Source organism: Centruroides vittatus, unplaced genomic scaffold, assembly GCF_030686945.1.
Source record: "Centruroides vittatus isolate TY-2023 unplaced genomic scaffold, ASM3068694v2 contig_680, whole genome shotgun sequence".
NCBI lineage: Eukaryota > Metazoa > Arthropoda > Arachnida > Scorpiones > Buthidae > Centruroides > Centruroides vittatus.
The window spans coordinates 3823644-3840392 of NW_027122427.1; the positions used below are offsets into that span (position 1 = coordinate 3823644).

The 16749-nt window shown below is 26.0% G+C and overlaps 1 protein-coding gene across 1 annotated transcript; it reads right to left on the reverse strand.

Moving 5' to 3' along the window:
- Positions 1 to 350: 350 nt before the first annotated feature.
- fs(2)ltoPP43 (female sterile (2) ltoPP43) lies at positions 351 to 16664 on the reverse strand. The gene is made up of 6 exons (XM_067276310.1): positions 16463 to 16664; positions 11017 to 11325; positions 7818 to 7945; positions 4056 to 4195; positions 694 to 765; positions 351 to 598 (listed from the first exon to the last, which is right to left on the reverse strand). Exons 1-6 carry the CDS (start codon positions 16595 to 16597, stop codon positions 483 to 485), a joined length of 900 nt encoding a protein of 299 aa, XP_067132411.1. The 5' UTR covers positions 16598 to 16664; the 3' UTR covers positions 351 to 482.
- Between the last annotated feature and the right edge of the window lie 85 nt (positions 16665 to 16749).

Here is a 16749-nt window from a genome sequence, read left to right on the forward strand (position 1 = left end):
TGCAATTGCATACAGAATAAGCATTTAACAATTGAAATTAATTAAAAAGGAAAAGATCTTTTAATTTAGCATTATTTAAAAAAAAGCAAAAATTACAAAATCCTATTTGTTTTGATATAGATTTCTGCTAATTCTATTCTCTATGTTTTGTATTTTAAGGAAAATTAATTTGCCTTTTTACAAATGGAAAAATTTTCGATTTAATGTCTTTTCTACACACATTTTTGTAATTTTAGTTAGAAATAAATTACTCGATATTTTCAGTTAATATTTAATTTTAAATTCACAATAAATTTGAAAAACATACCAGTAAGTATAAAATAATATAATACAGATGCATGATGAAATTAATGATAAAAAAATGCATTTATAACAGTAACAATTTAAATGCATTTTTTAACAGTAAAAAAATTTAAATATTACAGTATTATCAGCTACATTCTTTTTAACATATATTTGAGATTAACATAATACTAAAAATATCAAATATCATCATCCACAGTCTGTGGAACGTGTGTTTTATATTTAGCATAATTATGATCAAAATCATTACTGCTGCCATAATCATTATCATCATCACTGCAATATTCATCTGAAGCTAGAAGTAGAAAATGATTTTTTTTTTTTTTAAATCTTTGCATAGGGAAGGTAATTATAATGAGGATATTGAAACTAATTTTTAAATTGTCTTACCAATATCGCAATCGCGTATCCTTTCTAAAAATTCTTCTTCAATTTCGTCATAATCACCGAAGTAATCTAAATCTGTAAAATAAATACAATATATTAAATTTTTATATAGACATTTCGAAATACAAAGAAAAAGATATATATATAAATCGACAAAAAAACTTTAAAATTTAGAAACTAATTTGAGCTCTTAGATTATAGTTCATTTATTTAAAATTAAATTAGTCAAATTGGTATGTATTTTGAATACTTTAAAAATGCAATAAAATACATTATAAATCAATTTCTATCTTATAAATCTTATGTTACAAATTATAAAATCACAGTTTTCTTAAATTTATCAGTTTTGTTTGGGTAAGGTTATTAATGAATTATAAAATCTTTATTAAATATGGAATTAGAATAGGCATGATGAATTGATATAACAGCAGCAGAAATAGTTACTGATGCAAAACAGATATTTTTGTTATTTAAAAATATTAAACCTGCCTTAGAAAATGTCCTATTAAAGATAAATATTAAATCAGTGTTTATTTAATAAAACAAAAATTATTGATATCATTGTAATAGTTGTGAATAACTGTGCTACTTATAATAAAATTATGAAAGTTTCTTCTCTCATTTTAAAGCTAACCTTTAGGTTTTTTCTTTTTAATCTTAACTTTGTAGTTTATCAGAAAGCATTTAAATGAAACTTTAATGTTGTAATATTAATTGTAATACTACTAAATAATACTGAAAACTGTTCACAGATCTATGATTATTCTAATTTCTTTACATTCTAATATGAACTTTGCAGATTTTGTCACAAAATGATATAAATTTCAAGAGTTAGCAAAAGTTGCTTTAAAACTACTGCATAACTTAGTATTTATATAAATTAAATCTAAATGTAAAAAATAATCAAAATGTTTAATAAAAAAAATTTATGTAATAAAATTAAGTGAATTATTTTTTATATTCTTAAATAAGAATGAAATATTGAACAATATGCAATTTTTAGATATAAGTTGTACACAAATAAAAGTAATAAAGTGCTCACAAAATTACAGCATGCACGTAACATTATTTTTTACGATAATTAAACATAACACATTAAACACAAAATAGAGTACAGAATGCCTGATATAGGTTTAGCGTAACAGTTATTTTTAGCCACAAGAGCATAACTAAGTAAAATATAGTAAATGAGGAAGTAATATTAATGAAATGTTTCTTATACATTTGATTATTGAGATAAGAAATTTGAATGAAAGTGATTGTAAATGGTTTTTTTTTTCTATGATACTAAAGTTGAAAATAAAACAGCAAACAAAGGTTTTAATAAAAAATATGCTTTCTTATTAAATAGTATTGTAATGACTACAATATTTTACTACTTTGAAAATATTAAGTCTTACAAAAACTAATGTTCATGAAAAATTTTCTGTAAGTAAAAATTATACAATAAATATCAAATAGTAGTTATATAAATGAGAAATTAGCATAAACAAAGAATTCAAATTAAAATGTATTATAATTTTTTTTCTCCTAAAAGGATACAGTATCAATTTGTACACAGAGTTCACTTTTAAATTCCATTTATTTTAGTTTATTTTTTTAAATTAGTTTTTTTAATTTTGTATGAATTCATTATTATTCTCTAAAGAATTAAATTTTTTGCAAATAATTTTATATGTTTGTATACAGAATGTGATGATAACCATCTGCTCAAATAAATAATTTTCACTAATATATATTAGTGAAAAATTAGTGAGTTTTATTTCACAAAAAACTTTCTTCATTCATATAAACCTTTATTACCCACATTATGCTAATTGCTCATATCATTCTTAAGTTTTTATTTTAATAAAAGTTTTAAAATATATTGTATAAAATTATGAGATCAGTGATAAAATTTCATAAATTCCAATTCTATAAATACAGTTGTCATTTATGTTTTTCAAGGAAACAGAAAAATATTATATAATTGATAAAAATGTGCAGTACAAGTGAACTACTTTTGAATTGCTTTCAGAATGAATATAGTCATCACAAAAGTATGGCATGGCACTGTGTAACTGAACTTGTACATGTAATTCTTAACAAAACAGTCTTATTTTTAACAAAACATTTATTAATTCTGTATCTGGAACACAGAATTAATAAATGGTGGTCCCTACATTGTCTCCAAATATTAATTAAAATTAAAACAACCATCGGATGAAAAAAATTAATCATAATTGGAAAATATCGTCGCCAGGGGGAAGCGTTTCAAATCTGCATTTTCCAGCGCTTCTTCGTGGATAAAAAAGCCGAAACACCCCAAGAAGGCAAGATGGTCATTGAGAAGACGTTTTGTATCACCATTTCCTTTTTTAGAAAAAATTTTATATTTTTTAATTGGAAATTTTTGTGTTTTTTTAAAAGGACTTTTTAGCGTTTTGGCAGCTAGTAGCCTAAACAAAAAGGTCGGTCACCGAGATTGTATTGTCTGTCTGGAACACAGAATTAATAAATGGTGGTCCTTGCATGGGCAAACTTTGTCTCCAAATATTAATTAAAAAAAAAAAAAACAGTTTTAATTTACTATATGTATGTATAATACATTTTAACAACATATAAGAGGAAAAGTAAAACAATGTAAAATTAACTCATGTACTTTTAAAAAATTGATCAAGATTTACTTGTTTTCTTTTGATGGACTTTTCACATACTGGTACAGTGTATGACACCAGCTGTCTCTTTCCACTCTAGTCACATAAAAAAAATAAAGTGTCATTCTAAAGGTAGCTTACATTGACAGCAAATAGCAAAAATAAATGAGAAACCAGAAAATATTATTTATTTATTTAGTGAAATTAGTTCATATTAAAAAACATAAAAAGCAAAAAGTCTCAACATGTTAGATGGGCAGAGCAATTTGCTAAAAGGGAAAATTTGTTGGAAATGGTATCATACAATATGTATTATTTGCTTTGCTTTTTGCATCTGTTGGTGGACTAACAGGCTGTCAATGTGGACTAACCTGAAGTGAATAAATAATTCTCTTTCTCATTGTTTTTTAATAATCACTTTAAATTTTTCCATTTCAAAGTGAATAACACACAATAAGAAAAAAAGCAATGTGGGATACTGAAAAATATTATATATATAAGTGTCAAATCGTATGAATTAAAAACATATAGCTGAAGTGTTTTATAATGGAAAAAGTACAATGCAGAAAATACGTAATGTGCAATTGCAAAAAAATGTACAAATGTGAAACATACAAACAGGGTTTAACTTATTTTCAATAAATAAAAATTTTACAAATACTGATTTAACTTATAAAAGTTATAATTTTAGTAAAATATAAAATATTTAATTAGAATTGAACTTCATACTTCTTTCAAATAAGGGATCTTCTTCGGGATAATCGTTTCTCCAATTATCTTCATCATTGCTATCATCATCATCAAAACATTGATCATCTTCATCACCATCAGGATAAACAAGATCATTTTCTAATGTACAACCTTTGATACTAATAAAGCAAAATATAAATCTGAGTTATTTACATTTTAAAGCTTTTAATTAATAAAATTAAAAAATATTAATATAAGTAAAATTATTCACTTCTCACATACAGTAATTAATACAGTATATTTTAAGAATTAAAATACAAATAAGTATCAATTATAATGCCATGAGAAAATTTTAATATACATAATAATTCAAATATAAACTTTCCACCATTTACATATGCCAATGTTTTAATAATTTTAGCAAATTGAGAAATTTTATTATTAAAAATAATTTTTATAAAAGTTAAAAATATGAATTAAAAAAATTTGTATTTGAAGCCTTCATAGATATGAAAACTAAATAAGATTCAATTGCAAATTGTATTTATTTTAAGGAAGAATTCTTATTAACTTTTATTAAAAATTCTTAATTCCAAAGTATATACAGGATAAAAAAAAAAGGCCATTTACAATTGAAAGGATGTCATTTATTTAATACAAAAGACACTTAAGTTCAGCAGAAACGCTTATAGGAGAGAGCAGAAAATATTGGTAGAAAATCAATTTCTGACATTTAGCAAGAGATTTATTGAATATGGTAGTTGTATGGAATGGACATCACGTTCACTTGACTTAACACCAATGGACTTCTTTTGGGATACCCGAAAAATTAAATTATGCTATAAAACCTTCTATCATGGAAGATTTAAAGGAACACATTGTCAACACATGTAATTCTGTAACCCCTGCAATGTTGCACTGTTTGAGATGAAGTTCTGTCGCAAATCCAGGAGTGCACTATTGCTATGGTGAACACATTGAAAGCTGTACAGTAGATTACTTGGCAAGGAACACTTGTGCTGTACAAACTTTGCATTATATGTGTTGTTTTGTGTTTATTACTTTCTTAGTGTTTTCTGCTCTTTCCTGTGTTCATACTGAACCAAGTATCATTATTAAATATACAATGCTCTTTCATTTTTTAATTGGACTTTTATGCCTATCTCTGTTAGTTTGAGTTAATTTTCTGTAGTTCTATATTTTACTACTACAGATGCTAAAATTGCATTCAATGGACTGCGCACGGTCACTTTCCTGTAGGTGCCAATAATTTTCATGGTGCTACAGCAGATGGTTTAAAAGTTTAGGAGTAAACAGACTTTCCTTTGAACCCTGTCCATATTGAAGACGGAAGTAGGTAACCATTGGAATGCATGCCAAACATGGCACACCAATGGCTTTTTTTCCAGCATGAAATTCCAGGTCTCACCTTAAAAAATAAATTATCCAAAATCTTCACTGAGTCATATTTTAACTGAGTTAAATAAAATACAGTTTTATTGAGTAAAACAATACTAAATAAAAATGCAACAAAGAAACATTGTTTTAGTTAGTAACAAGTAATAAGAAAATGAAAAGCATCCTATTTCTAAGTTTATAGCAGAGATAGAAGTCTGAGCAGCATTGCCAATTTTGTGGAAAATCCACTAAATCTAGATTTCCTGTAGTTTCATCTAGTCATTAGACCAATTATTTCCTGAAAATTTCAGTTGGCACATGAGAAAATTTTACATCTTAGATTTGTCAATTTTGGCATGCACACTTAAAAAGATTGTCCGTCCTTAATTTAGAATTTTAAAAAATTATAAAAATTATGACAACTTTTTATATCAATTTGTAACTTATAAAATATTTAAATTGGAATTGTAAGAATAAACACACAAATTATTATTTCATGTTTTTTGATGTTACAATTAAATATTCTCAACATAAAAGATTAAAAGTGTGGGATTATTTTAAAGTATTTCAACGTCTCAGTAAATAAAATAATTCAATATGTCTATTTTCTTGTAGTGAATTGCATGCAAGTTGACTATGAAGCTAAAAATTCATAATAATTTTAGTAGGCATGCTGCTGAAAAGATTTGTTTTTCTTAAAAAAAAAAAAAAAACATTATCTAAATTAAGATAGAAGATATCATGAGTAGGATTAACCAATAACCAGAAAATAATTTTATTACTACTGATTGTCTTTTTGAATATTTGGTGACATCCCATGAAAGTTATTTTATACATTATAAATCCTAAATTCTTTATAAATCAAATTAAAAGATTAAGATGCATATTTTTAAGGTACATTAATTTGTTATTAAAGTAATTCAAATTTTTTAGCACATTTACCATTGAAAAAGTAAAAATTTTGACTTAAATTAAGGAGGAAAGTAATTTAATTATTATGCCTTTGTGTCCTTTCTATCTTAATTTAAAATTTATTTCGTATACTAGTACTTTTTATATATTAAAAATAATGTTCTTTATTTAGTTCACCTGAACAGGTGAACTAAATAAAGAACATTATTTTTGATCTGTAAGACTAAATATCTGCATCCATATTTTCCAGTATAATAAGTCCTGTTAATATAAAAAGTACTAGTACACAAAATAAATTTTTAATTAGGAAAGTAATTTATTCTTATATAAAAAGACAGTGTCATTCTTATAGATTGATTTAAAAAAATCAAAATGATAAAATAAATATGCTTATCCTGACTGTATTTCATAAATTTAAGTTTAATTTTGAATTAAGATACTTTTTAATCTAAAAACAAGACACTGAATTCAGTAAAAATTTTATGAAGCAAATTCCTCTTTTGTTTCTTCCATTCCACATATAACAAACACAAAACAATAGAATAATAATGACAAACAATGTAAAACTTCTAAGATTTCTCACTACATTATACTAAGCAAGCAGAAGCCGAGAGTCTACTCGTAGAAATATTACTCATTTAGAATGAATACTCAATACAATAAAATTGGTAATAAATTATTATTATAATTTTAAAATTTAAATATAATTTCATTCATTGGTAATCTTTGCACTTGAAAACATTAAAATTAATAATTCTTTATAAAAAAAATTTTTAAAACAAGATTACACAAAAAGATTATTATTCTTAGATATTGTGCTTATTTTTCTATTTCAAACATGTGTATGTATTGTTAGATGACAAAGTAATCTGAAAAGAAAAAAATCGATGATGCTAATATTCAGTTTAATCTTGCCACATAGTATAGCATTCAAGAGGATCCTTTTTGGACTGAAATTTGAAAAAATTGTAGACCTATAAATTCCCACTGTTGTCTGTCTTCTTGCCTGCCAATCCATCCATCCTTAATCTCAAGAAAGGTATTAGATAGATGAAAGTCAAATATGAAAGTCAGATATGGAAAGCTTAGGTACAGGAGGCCCAATTAATTATACACGTGATTTCAATTTTAAAATTTTTTCCTCAAATGGAGTTACATAAACGACTGGCATGACACTGTTGTTACCAGGAAAAGTATGATGTACAGGAGCAAGACACTACTAATTTGAGATTAAGAGCCTATATTTCAAATTAAATAAATTAAGAATATGATTAGAAATTGCAGCCTAGCATTGTGATGATGTCACAATAATTTTTTGCTCATTTTTTTAGATTTAAATTTTTTAATGTTTTTATAAGAAAATGCTTTGAACACTTTTTAAATTCACTTTTGCAGTTAAGAGAATTTGTTGGTTATAAAATTAAGTTTTTATCATCATAATTTGGCTTAAAGAAAAAGTTTATAATGTAAAATTAAAAATAAATCTCTTACCTTACTACATTTTCAATTGCTTGTGAATCAAAATCAGCATCAGGTGAATAATACAAATCATATACATAGTCAATTTCTTCTGACTTCAGTAGTGGCAAACCATTACAAGTTATGCGATCTTCAACCCTCTTTCAAATAAAATCCAAATGATAAATATTTAATATTAAAAATTAAATTTTATATAGCTAAAAGTACTTCTATGAATATTCATTGAACTAAATTATATGTATAATATATTCAATGATTATTTATTATTCTTACCAATAATTTAAGCATTTGATAACGTGAGAATTAAGTATCAACTAAATCAGATAGGAATTTGTAAAATACATAATGAAGTTACATTCTACACCTGAAATTTTGCTAATCACACCTTTAATTAAATAATTATTTTATATAATTGATAAAGCTTGGACATCTAGACACTAAAAAGATCATAAATAGTTATAAAAATCGTAGAATTGTTATATTATTTTTAGTACCTAGATGTCTTGGCCTTAATAATTAATCACTTATTCTATTAAAAAAAAAAAAAAAATACTGTACAGAAAGTGAATTGAAGTAAATCATTGTTAAAATTATTTCTGATATGAAAATTAAAATTTATTCCATAATATACCAAATAAGTCAAATTTAAATAATCTATTTTCAGTTTAACAAGATTTTTATATTTCTGTTAAACAAATTAAGAAATAAACTTTGAAAAAATTTGAAGAAATAAGAGAGATGATCAAAATTACTTAAATTTACCTAGTAAAAAGAATTTTCAGAATGAATTTTAAATACTGTTCATTTCCAGGCTGTGGAATTAGTACACAGAACTGCCAACTCTAACTCCTAAATTTTTAAATCTCCGATTCCAATTCCTTCGTAAAAGCTCAATATGTACAGGGTTGATCAAAAAATTTGTTCATTTTTTTTTAAACAATAATAATACTAAATTTTATAAATTGAAAAATAACTATTAAATTACATATACACTTCCCTTTTCAATTACTTTAACCATCCAGATGGGCTAAAGTAATTGAAAATTATTCCATTCTAAATCTATTATCCCACGAACAAAAAAGTTTGGAGATTTTTTTTGTCAAAAAATGACTAGGTCGTTTTTCACATCGTTTACATTACTGATCTTGTTCCTCCTGCAAACTATTCTGGAAAAATCAAAATAAGTGATAATTGTTGCAAGATCATGAGAATAAGAGATGGCACAAAATATTCCATCCAAGTTCCAATAATTTTTCCCCAAATGGTCAAAGATATGTGCAGCCTCGCATTATCGTGCTGGAAAGCCACACCTTTTCTTCTTGCTAACGTTGGCCACTTTTTCAAAGGCTCCCTTCAGATTATCAAGCTGGGAACAGTACTTCTCTGAATTGATAGTCTGATTTTGGGGTAGCAGTTCATAAAAGATAATTCGCTTCTCAAGATAAGTCATCAAATAATCAGTATAAGCTTTTTTTTTTTTTTTGGATGTGAACCAGCTTTTGACTGCATTACAGAGGAGAGAGCCAATTTCCTTCATGATCTTTTTTGCTGCATATCGCCATAACAATCCATTTTTCTTCACCAATAATTAGTCACTTCAAAAAGGGATATTCTGTCTGAGATTTTTTCACTGAATGTAGTATCCAAACATCAAAGCACAGTATGTATCTTAAGTTGAGTAAATGGCCAACAACTGATCTCTAGGCAACAGGTAACACTTCTGCAATTTTCCTGCCAGCATAATAAGATTTCTCTTAAATTAATGCAGTGATTGCATCATCATCAATAGCTGAGGATCTTCCAAACTGTGACACATCTTTTAAAAAAATTTTCTATTTGGAACCTCAAACCACTTTTGACACACATGGACATCAACAGCAGTTTGTTGTAATCAGCACAAATTTTTTTGGGAAGTTTTAGTGTTTTACAGAAGTAGAAAAGCATAAGGTGATGAGAATACAGGTTTATGAACATTGCTTTATGAACTTGAATTACATTGTTTCGAGTTAAGTTGTTCTCGATTATATATCATTTGTCAAAATATATATATGAAAAAATAAAAATCAAGTTTAAGTCATTTTATTCAACTTTACATCTGTCCGCCACAAATATCAAAGTCGTAATATCACTAGAAAAGTGTTAGAAGTACATAAAATCATGTTACTATACAATAAATAAGAATAAAAGTAAATAAAATCATATTGAAATATGTACATTTACAGTAAATGTTAATACTGTACATCATAGATCCTAGAGAACGAAATATGAAAACATCTGTGACTCTGTGTTGTCATCTTATTTAGCGGTCTTTATTGATAAATTTAACATAAATTAGTTTATTTTCTGCTATCACGAGATAATTTTAATAACTGTATTTGTTATTTAACCTTACAAAATCATTTTATTTTTTAATGTGTTAGAGCAAACCACATTAACAAATAAAGAGTCCGCGACATACTGTAACATTGTGAATGTACTGGTTTACAATTTGGCAAGTATGTATGTACAGTACATGTATTCATAAATTTAGATAAATTTTAGTTTTTAATATAGTACAGAAAAAAGCAATTTGTTTGTACGCTTAAAATAGATTCTTATTAACCATATATTATTAAAAATACATTAATAAATGAAATACAGAACCGGGAATGGTTATTTATGGTTTAGCCTAGTGAATGTAAATTCGATTTAAGTCGTTTTTCGACTTAGGTCGTCTCTCCTGGAACCAATTACTGACGTAAGGTGAGGTATACCTGTACAACTTAAGATCCTCCATTTTTATTTCCAAAAATTTGAGTATAACAATAACAAGTAAAAAACGTGTTTATTTGTAATATACATTACAGAATATTATGATGAAATTGACAAAAATAATTAAATATAAATTGCTCTTAATTAATGGTCATTAATTAACAAATTGCTATTAGCATCATCTTATGTAAAAAACAAACTTATTAATCAACCCTATACTAATAATGATAAATTTACAATGTAGTAAATGGTAATTCAAGACATTTGACCACAATCAAGTGAACCCCCAGGCTATTTTTTTAGACATACTTAAAGTTTATATCAAGGTTGGAGTCCACAGCTCTGCCTGATTCATTTCTAAAGATTTTATATAACCACTAAAAATTTTTTATATATATAATTTAATATTGAAAATACCAATATAATTATTTGACAGACTAATTATAGTTTTTTTACTTACTTCAGTTGTTGAACTATCTTCTTCTTCATCATAAACATCATAACATTGATATAAATTTGTAAGATCATTTGATGGTTCTTGAATAGATTTACTACATGTTGGATTTACAATTTTTTTGGATTCTACATCTTTATCAATATCATCAGGTATCTTTCTATAAGAATTTAGTAATTTTAAACGCTTATCACTGTAATTTCGATTTGCTGCTCGAAAGTCACTGTTACGAATCTTGGGGCTCTTTCCCCACTTTTCTTTGAGAGTATTATGCTTTTTAATAAAAGCTTCAATATGATCTCCATTCTGCTCCTCCTAAAAAAAATAAAGGATTACATAAAAACTTTACTCATTTATTAAAATTTTAACACTTAGTAAAATTAATTCCAACACTAAAAATAGAAGTATTTAATTTTGTTGTAGGAAATTTCAAATATATCTGGGCATCGTTAAGTTAAAATAAATGTATATTTAAAAAAAAAAAATGTTTAAATTTAACTGGGCTGTTTTTCTTAATTTTCACCTTGCACTAATTAGAAAGTAATTATAAGCAAATATAACACTAAGCAATATTACTATCTCATGATCAGTTTACTAATTTAATTAATCAAAAATCTAGTCATTAACTTTGAAGAAACTAAAGAAAAATTTAATTACGAACAGTATTCTTTCAAATCCACATTCCTGTATTTCTAGAAGTTAAATTAATAAGGACAAAGATGAAAATAATACACTAACAGTTATGTCATTCAAATTTCAGGCAATGATATATTATATCAGAAGTGGGCAAGCAAAAGTTCAGTGGGAGCCGAAATTTAGGTTTTGCAAAATGCATGGGAGCCGCAGTTCTGTACTGTCGTGGCAGATAGTATGGTAAGGCAAGGAAGGATAGGGTGTCCTCCATCCGGGTCGAGAACTTGTTTTAAAAGAATAGATTTGAAATGTCAATTTAATTTATTGCACCAACTTGGAAATAAATTACTAAATATTACATATATATAATTACATATTTTTACAAAATTGTGGAAATAAAATTGTAAAAATAATAATAAAAAGCAGAAATTAACACTTTCAGCAAGAGCCACATTTGCCCATGTCTGTAATATATTCTAGTAATATAAAAATTTAAAATTTACTACATAATCATAATTGTACTACAGTAATTTAAACAATAACAGTAATTACTTAGGATACTTTTGCTACTATCAATAATTAGATATTAAGTAATTTGGTATTAGAGGTAGATGTTAGGTGTCATCTCTTATCAAAATTAACTGTTTCACTACCTATTTTAATTTTTTCAATTATTATAGTTAAGAAAATTTATATATGATAAAGCCTTGATTTAACAAAATAATTGGGAAAAAGAATATCTGGTACAGCTGAGGTCCATATTTTAAAAACATAACAAACTTACAATGTACACGATATAGATTATAACAACATCTTAATACAAGTATGAACAAAATATTATGTATATTGAATAATTCACACTCAGTAACCAACTTTTTAGCATGTTCTACTTGCAATTAAAAAAAATTAGTACCATAGGCAAAGTACTAAGGCAACAGGTCATGTTATTCATTGACTTTGGACAAGCTTTAGGCCTATATGCATAAAGTAATGTGGCACACTCACTAATTCATCACCCTCTGTGTAAGAAATAGTCAGATTAGCAAGTATTTCCTTGAAAATCAGGGCTAGTGAGCAAAAAAAAAAAAAAAAAAAAAAGCTGATCCCTGACTTGAGTTAATATTTACAGCTTGCCAACTCCAAATCTTTAAAACAGTATTTATATGTATTATCCATCATTTCATCACTGACAAGCAAAACATTGGGCAAATTTACTAATTAACAATGTACTACTGGTCTAACGCTAACTAAAAGGTCGTAACTATGAATTTCTACTTTATTCAAAAGACAAAAACTGACAAAAATTTACAACATGATAAAAAGACTCAAAACTTCATTGGAAAGTAGAGATACAAAATAAAAACCATCTGTTTCTAGTGTTTTTAAAATCATATTAGTCACCAGTTTTTTTTCTAGCCAATCATAGCAAGAAATTTAAACTTTTGGGAAGAATAATTTCCAAATTCAATTTCAAAATTGTTTACAGTTAAAATCTGCCAGCCAATAAAAAGTACAATTTCAGTTTCCAAACATTAAATAGGCAGGAATTCAAGAAAATCAGTTAGAAATGGTTTAACTGTTAATCATGCAATCACACTTAAAACTTAAATTATGAGCAAATAAAATTTATTGACAATTTCAAATTTCAAAGTTTGTTAGCATTGAACCATTAGATTAATTAACTTTGTATTCATACAATCCTTCTAAACTTCTGATACTTAATTAGAAGCAGTTAGACAATTCTTATGAACCGAACAATCTGATTACAAATTTAACAAAATAACAGATTTACATTCAAATCTGAATAGATGTCTAAATTGAATTAATGTAAATTCAATATTTTTATATCTTAATAATTAAAGAATTCAATTTAATCACAAAATTAGTCAAATTATAACAGAAAACTCAATAATCTTTGATAATTACTTAATTATACATTAAGGTTGTTATGTTACAAAATTAGTGAAATTAGATGATAATTAAAAAATATTTTATCTTTAAAAACAAGTTTGTAAACTCTCACAAAATTGTTTAAAAGTTGAAGTCAGCTAATCTATCAAATCTGATCTACCAGCACTGATTAATGAATAAAATCTAATTTGCCTGATCCAAATGACATTTTAACTAATAAATTAATGATAAAGTTTATTAATAAGATACAGAATTTAGTTCAAGTATAAGTAAATACCTCGATATTAAAAAAAAATTCAAGTTTTATATTACAAATTATTTTCAACTTTCAAATAAAGGATTTATTTTACATTCTAGAACATAGTTATGAGATTTGATTTGATTAAATTTGAATAAATGAATCATATCAATCTTTTCGTTAAATATACGATGATGAATAAGTAAAATCTATATCGTTAAATAGCTATTGTTCTTATTCTGGAAAAAGTATCGTCGTTAATAGATAAAATATTTTCACTCTAAAAATGTAGAAACAATTAGAATAAAGACTAAAATGAAAATTTTTCCCCCACTTTGAACTAATTTAACTAAACTTTCAAATAATATTTTAGATAAATGGCCAATTTTATAATATTAATAGTCAGTCAATGATAAAATATTTTCCAAATTCAAATGTTTTCAATTTTTTTTTAGGGACTAAATGCATACTTCTGTAGTTAGATTTTTTGAAAGATTTTTCTGTTTGGTTGATAAATCACACATAATATTCTATCATTTTTCTATAAACTTGAGTTATTTGCAAAGCTTCAGTAATTCCTAATAGAACACCATAGGTTGGCATTACACCAATCTCATTAAAATACAGAAATAAATACATACTTTATTATATGTTAACAAAGATCACATGTACCAAATAGAATTGTCTCTCTCAATTTTGACAGATAACTACAAACAGTTGTTCGAATACATTAAGAACAATTATAATTATTGATAAATGAACCTCAAACACTGTAGTAGAGATAACAGAGCCTTACACTGAGGACATGCATCCTGATGATAGACAAGTAATAATGCTTGTCCAGCAGAGGGTGGTGTTAATAATATCTATACATTACTACCAAGTGAGTATTGATCATGCCTGCCTTGAATTAATTTACAGGTACTCTTCACTTTATGACCTATCTGCTTAACGACCACTCGCACTTACGACCAATTGAGTTTCAACCTGCAATTCAGGGAATCCCCTTTCTCAGTTCGAGTGTCGGTCAGTGGCAATTGGTGACATGTGAACTATAATAGTCTTATAGTACTATAATAGGCTAATAGCATACTATAATAGTTGTTTTATGAATAAATTTGAAGTTTGTTGCATAATTTGTATAATTTTACAACGATCCTATATTCCCAGTGCAATCTCCTCACTTATCGACCAATTTGCTTAACGACATAGTCGTTGGAACGGAACTCAGTCGTAAAGTGAGGAGTACCTGTACTAAGAAATAATGAGCCATTGTATATAATCACAAATTTTAAACTATTTCAGGTTTGATTATAATAAACATTTTTTAATTAATGAGCATTGCACTTTGATGTAGATCTAAAACAGATCAGCTTGTCAATTTGTGATGGAATTTTAAACCTTTTATATTAATCTGTATATAATCTTTTTTAAATTTTACATTTGTTATAGATAACTCTATATTCATGTATGGCTGACAAGGGGTCTTTTCTACCAAAATGCACACCAGTAATAAAGTTGCATTCTGATGACAAGTTCTGATGACAGTGGAAATTTGTAGACCTATAAATTAAAATTCATAAAACATTTTTTGTAGGTTTTTATTTAGAAGGTTTTATGCAGAATTTTAGAGTGGTTTTAGATGGTTGTGAATACTTGGCAAAGTCTTTGTCGTAGACAGTACATACTGTAAAATATTTGCATAAACATTACCGAGGAGGGATCGATGAAAAAGTCAAATCCGAAATGCATATAAATAAAAAACGTACGAAAATTAAAATTACTTCTGGGTAATTCTTGAACTCTGGTGAACAGTCAGATTAGAAGAACGTAACAATTTTTGTTTATTAGTCCACAAACCCTTTTTAGGCAGTTAGATAAATAAACTGCTTTTGGGAGAAAAGTTTTGATAATATATGCACAGGGGCAAGACACTATAGTACTAATTCAAGGTGAGAGATAAGGTAAAATATTGAAGGTAAAATATATTCTATTTTAAATTAAATAAATTTAAAATAAGATTAAAAATTGCAGCCCGGCATCGTGACATCATCAGAATAAATAATTACTCGTTATCCATTTATATTTTTGCTACTCTGGCTTTCAAACAATTAATATACCGATGTCTTTTATCTTCATAACATTCGGCCAAATTTAAGGTTTCCGAGCAAATTAAGTTACGCAAGTTAATTCAGTACAGTTTCATTTAATTTTGGATTTAATCACATTAAAATATTCTTTTTTAAGTGATATTTTTCAGTAAAAATAATCAACACTCAACATGTTGGTTATTTTCGGTTATCAACGTCATTTAAAGATATTGTCAAATCCATTTTTTTTTGGTGTCTTCGATACGAATAGACAATGTACATTGCTATCTACATTACTATTCTGCATAACAGATATTTTACAATCATTTTCTGTTAAAAAGTTGGTACAAGTTTACTTTAGGTAATTTTATGTATACTCTTCTATATACAAATTAACTGAAAGTAACACCTGCTAGAGAGTTACATACACAGTATGTTAACTTGACCCAAAGCGACCATTTAAATTATTACAAAAAATAATTATTTTTTATAACATTATTGCAACTGTCACAATAGAAAAAACACTGAAAAATCATCTATTTAAATTTTCTGTGAAAAAAAAAAATTTAAATATTCTTACATTCTCTTTTACTGTACCGATGAATTTAAATACTGTTTCGACTTCAGTTTCATTCCTAGCTCTTTTGCTAGCGATTACCACAGCTTCTGTCGGTTCTGTACTCGATTTTCTCTTAATTCTCAGTAAAGTCGCCATTTCCACATTAAACTATAAACACAATTATTCAAATCGTCTTTTCTACGATAATTACTAACATCGCCATCTTGTGTTAATTTTTTATTTTTTTATTTTTTAAATAAAATATTATTAAAATTTATACGGATAATTATTAATTTATTATTATTTTA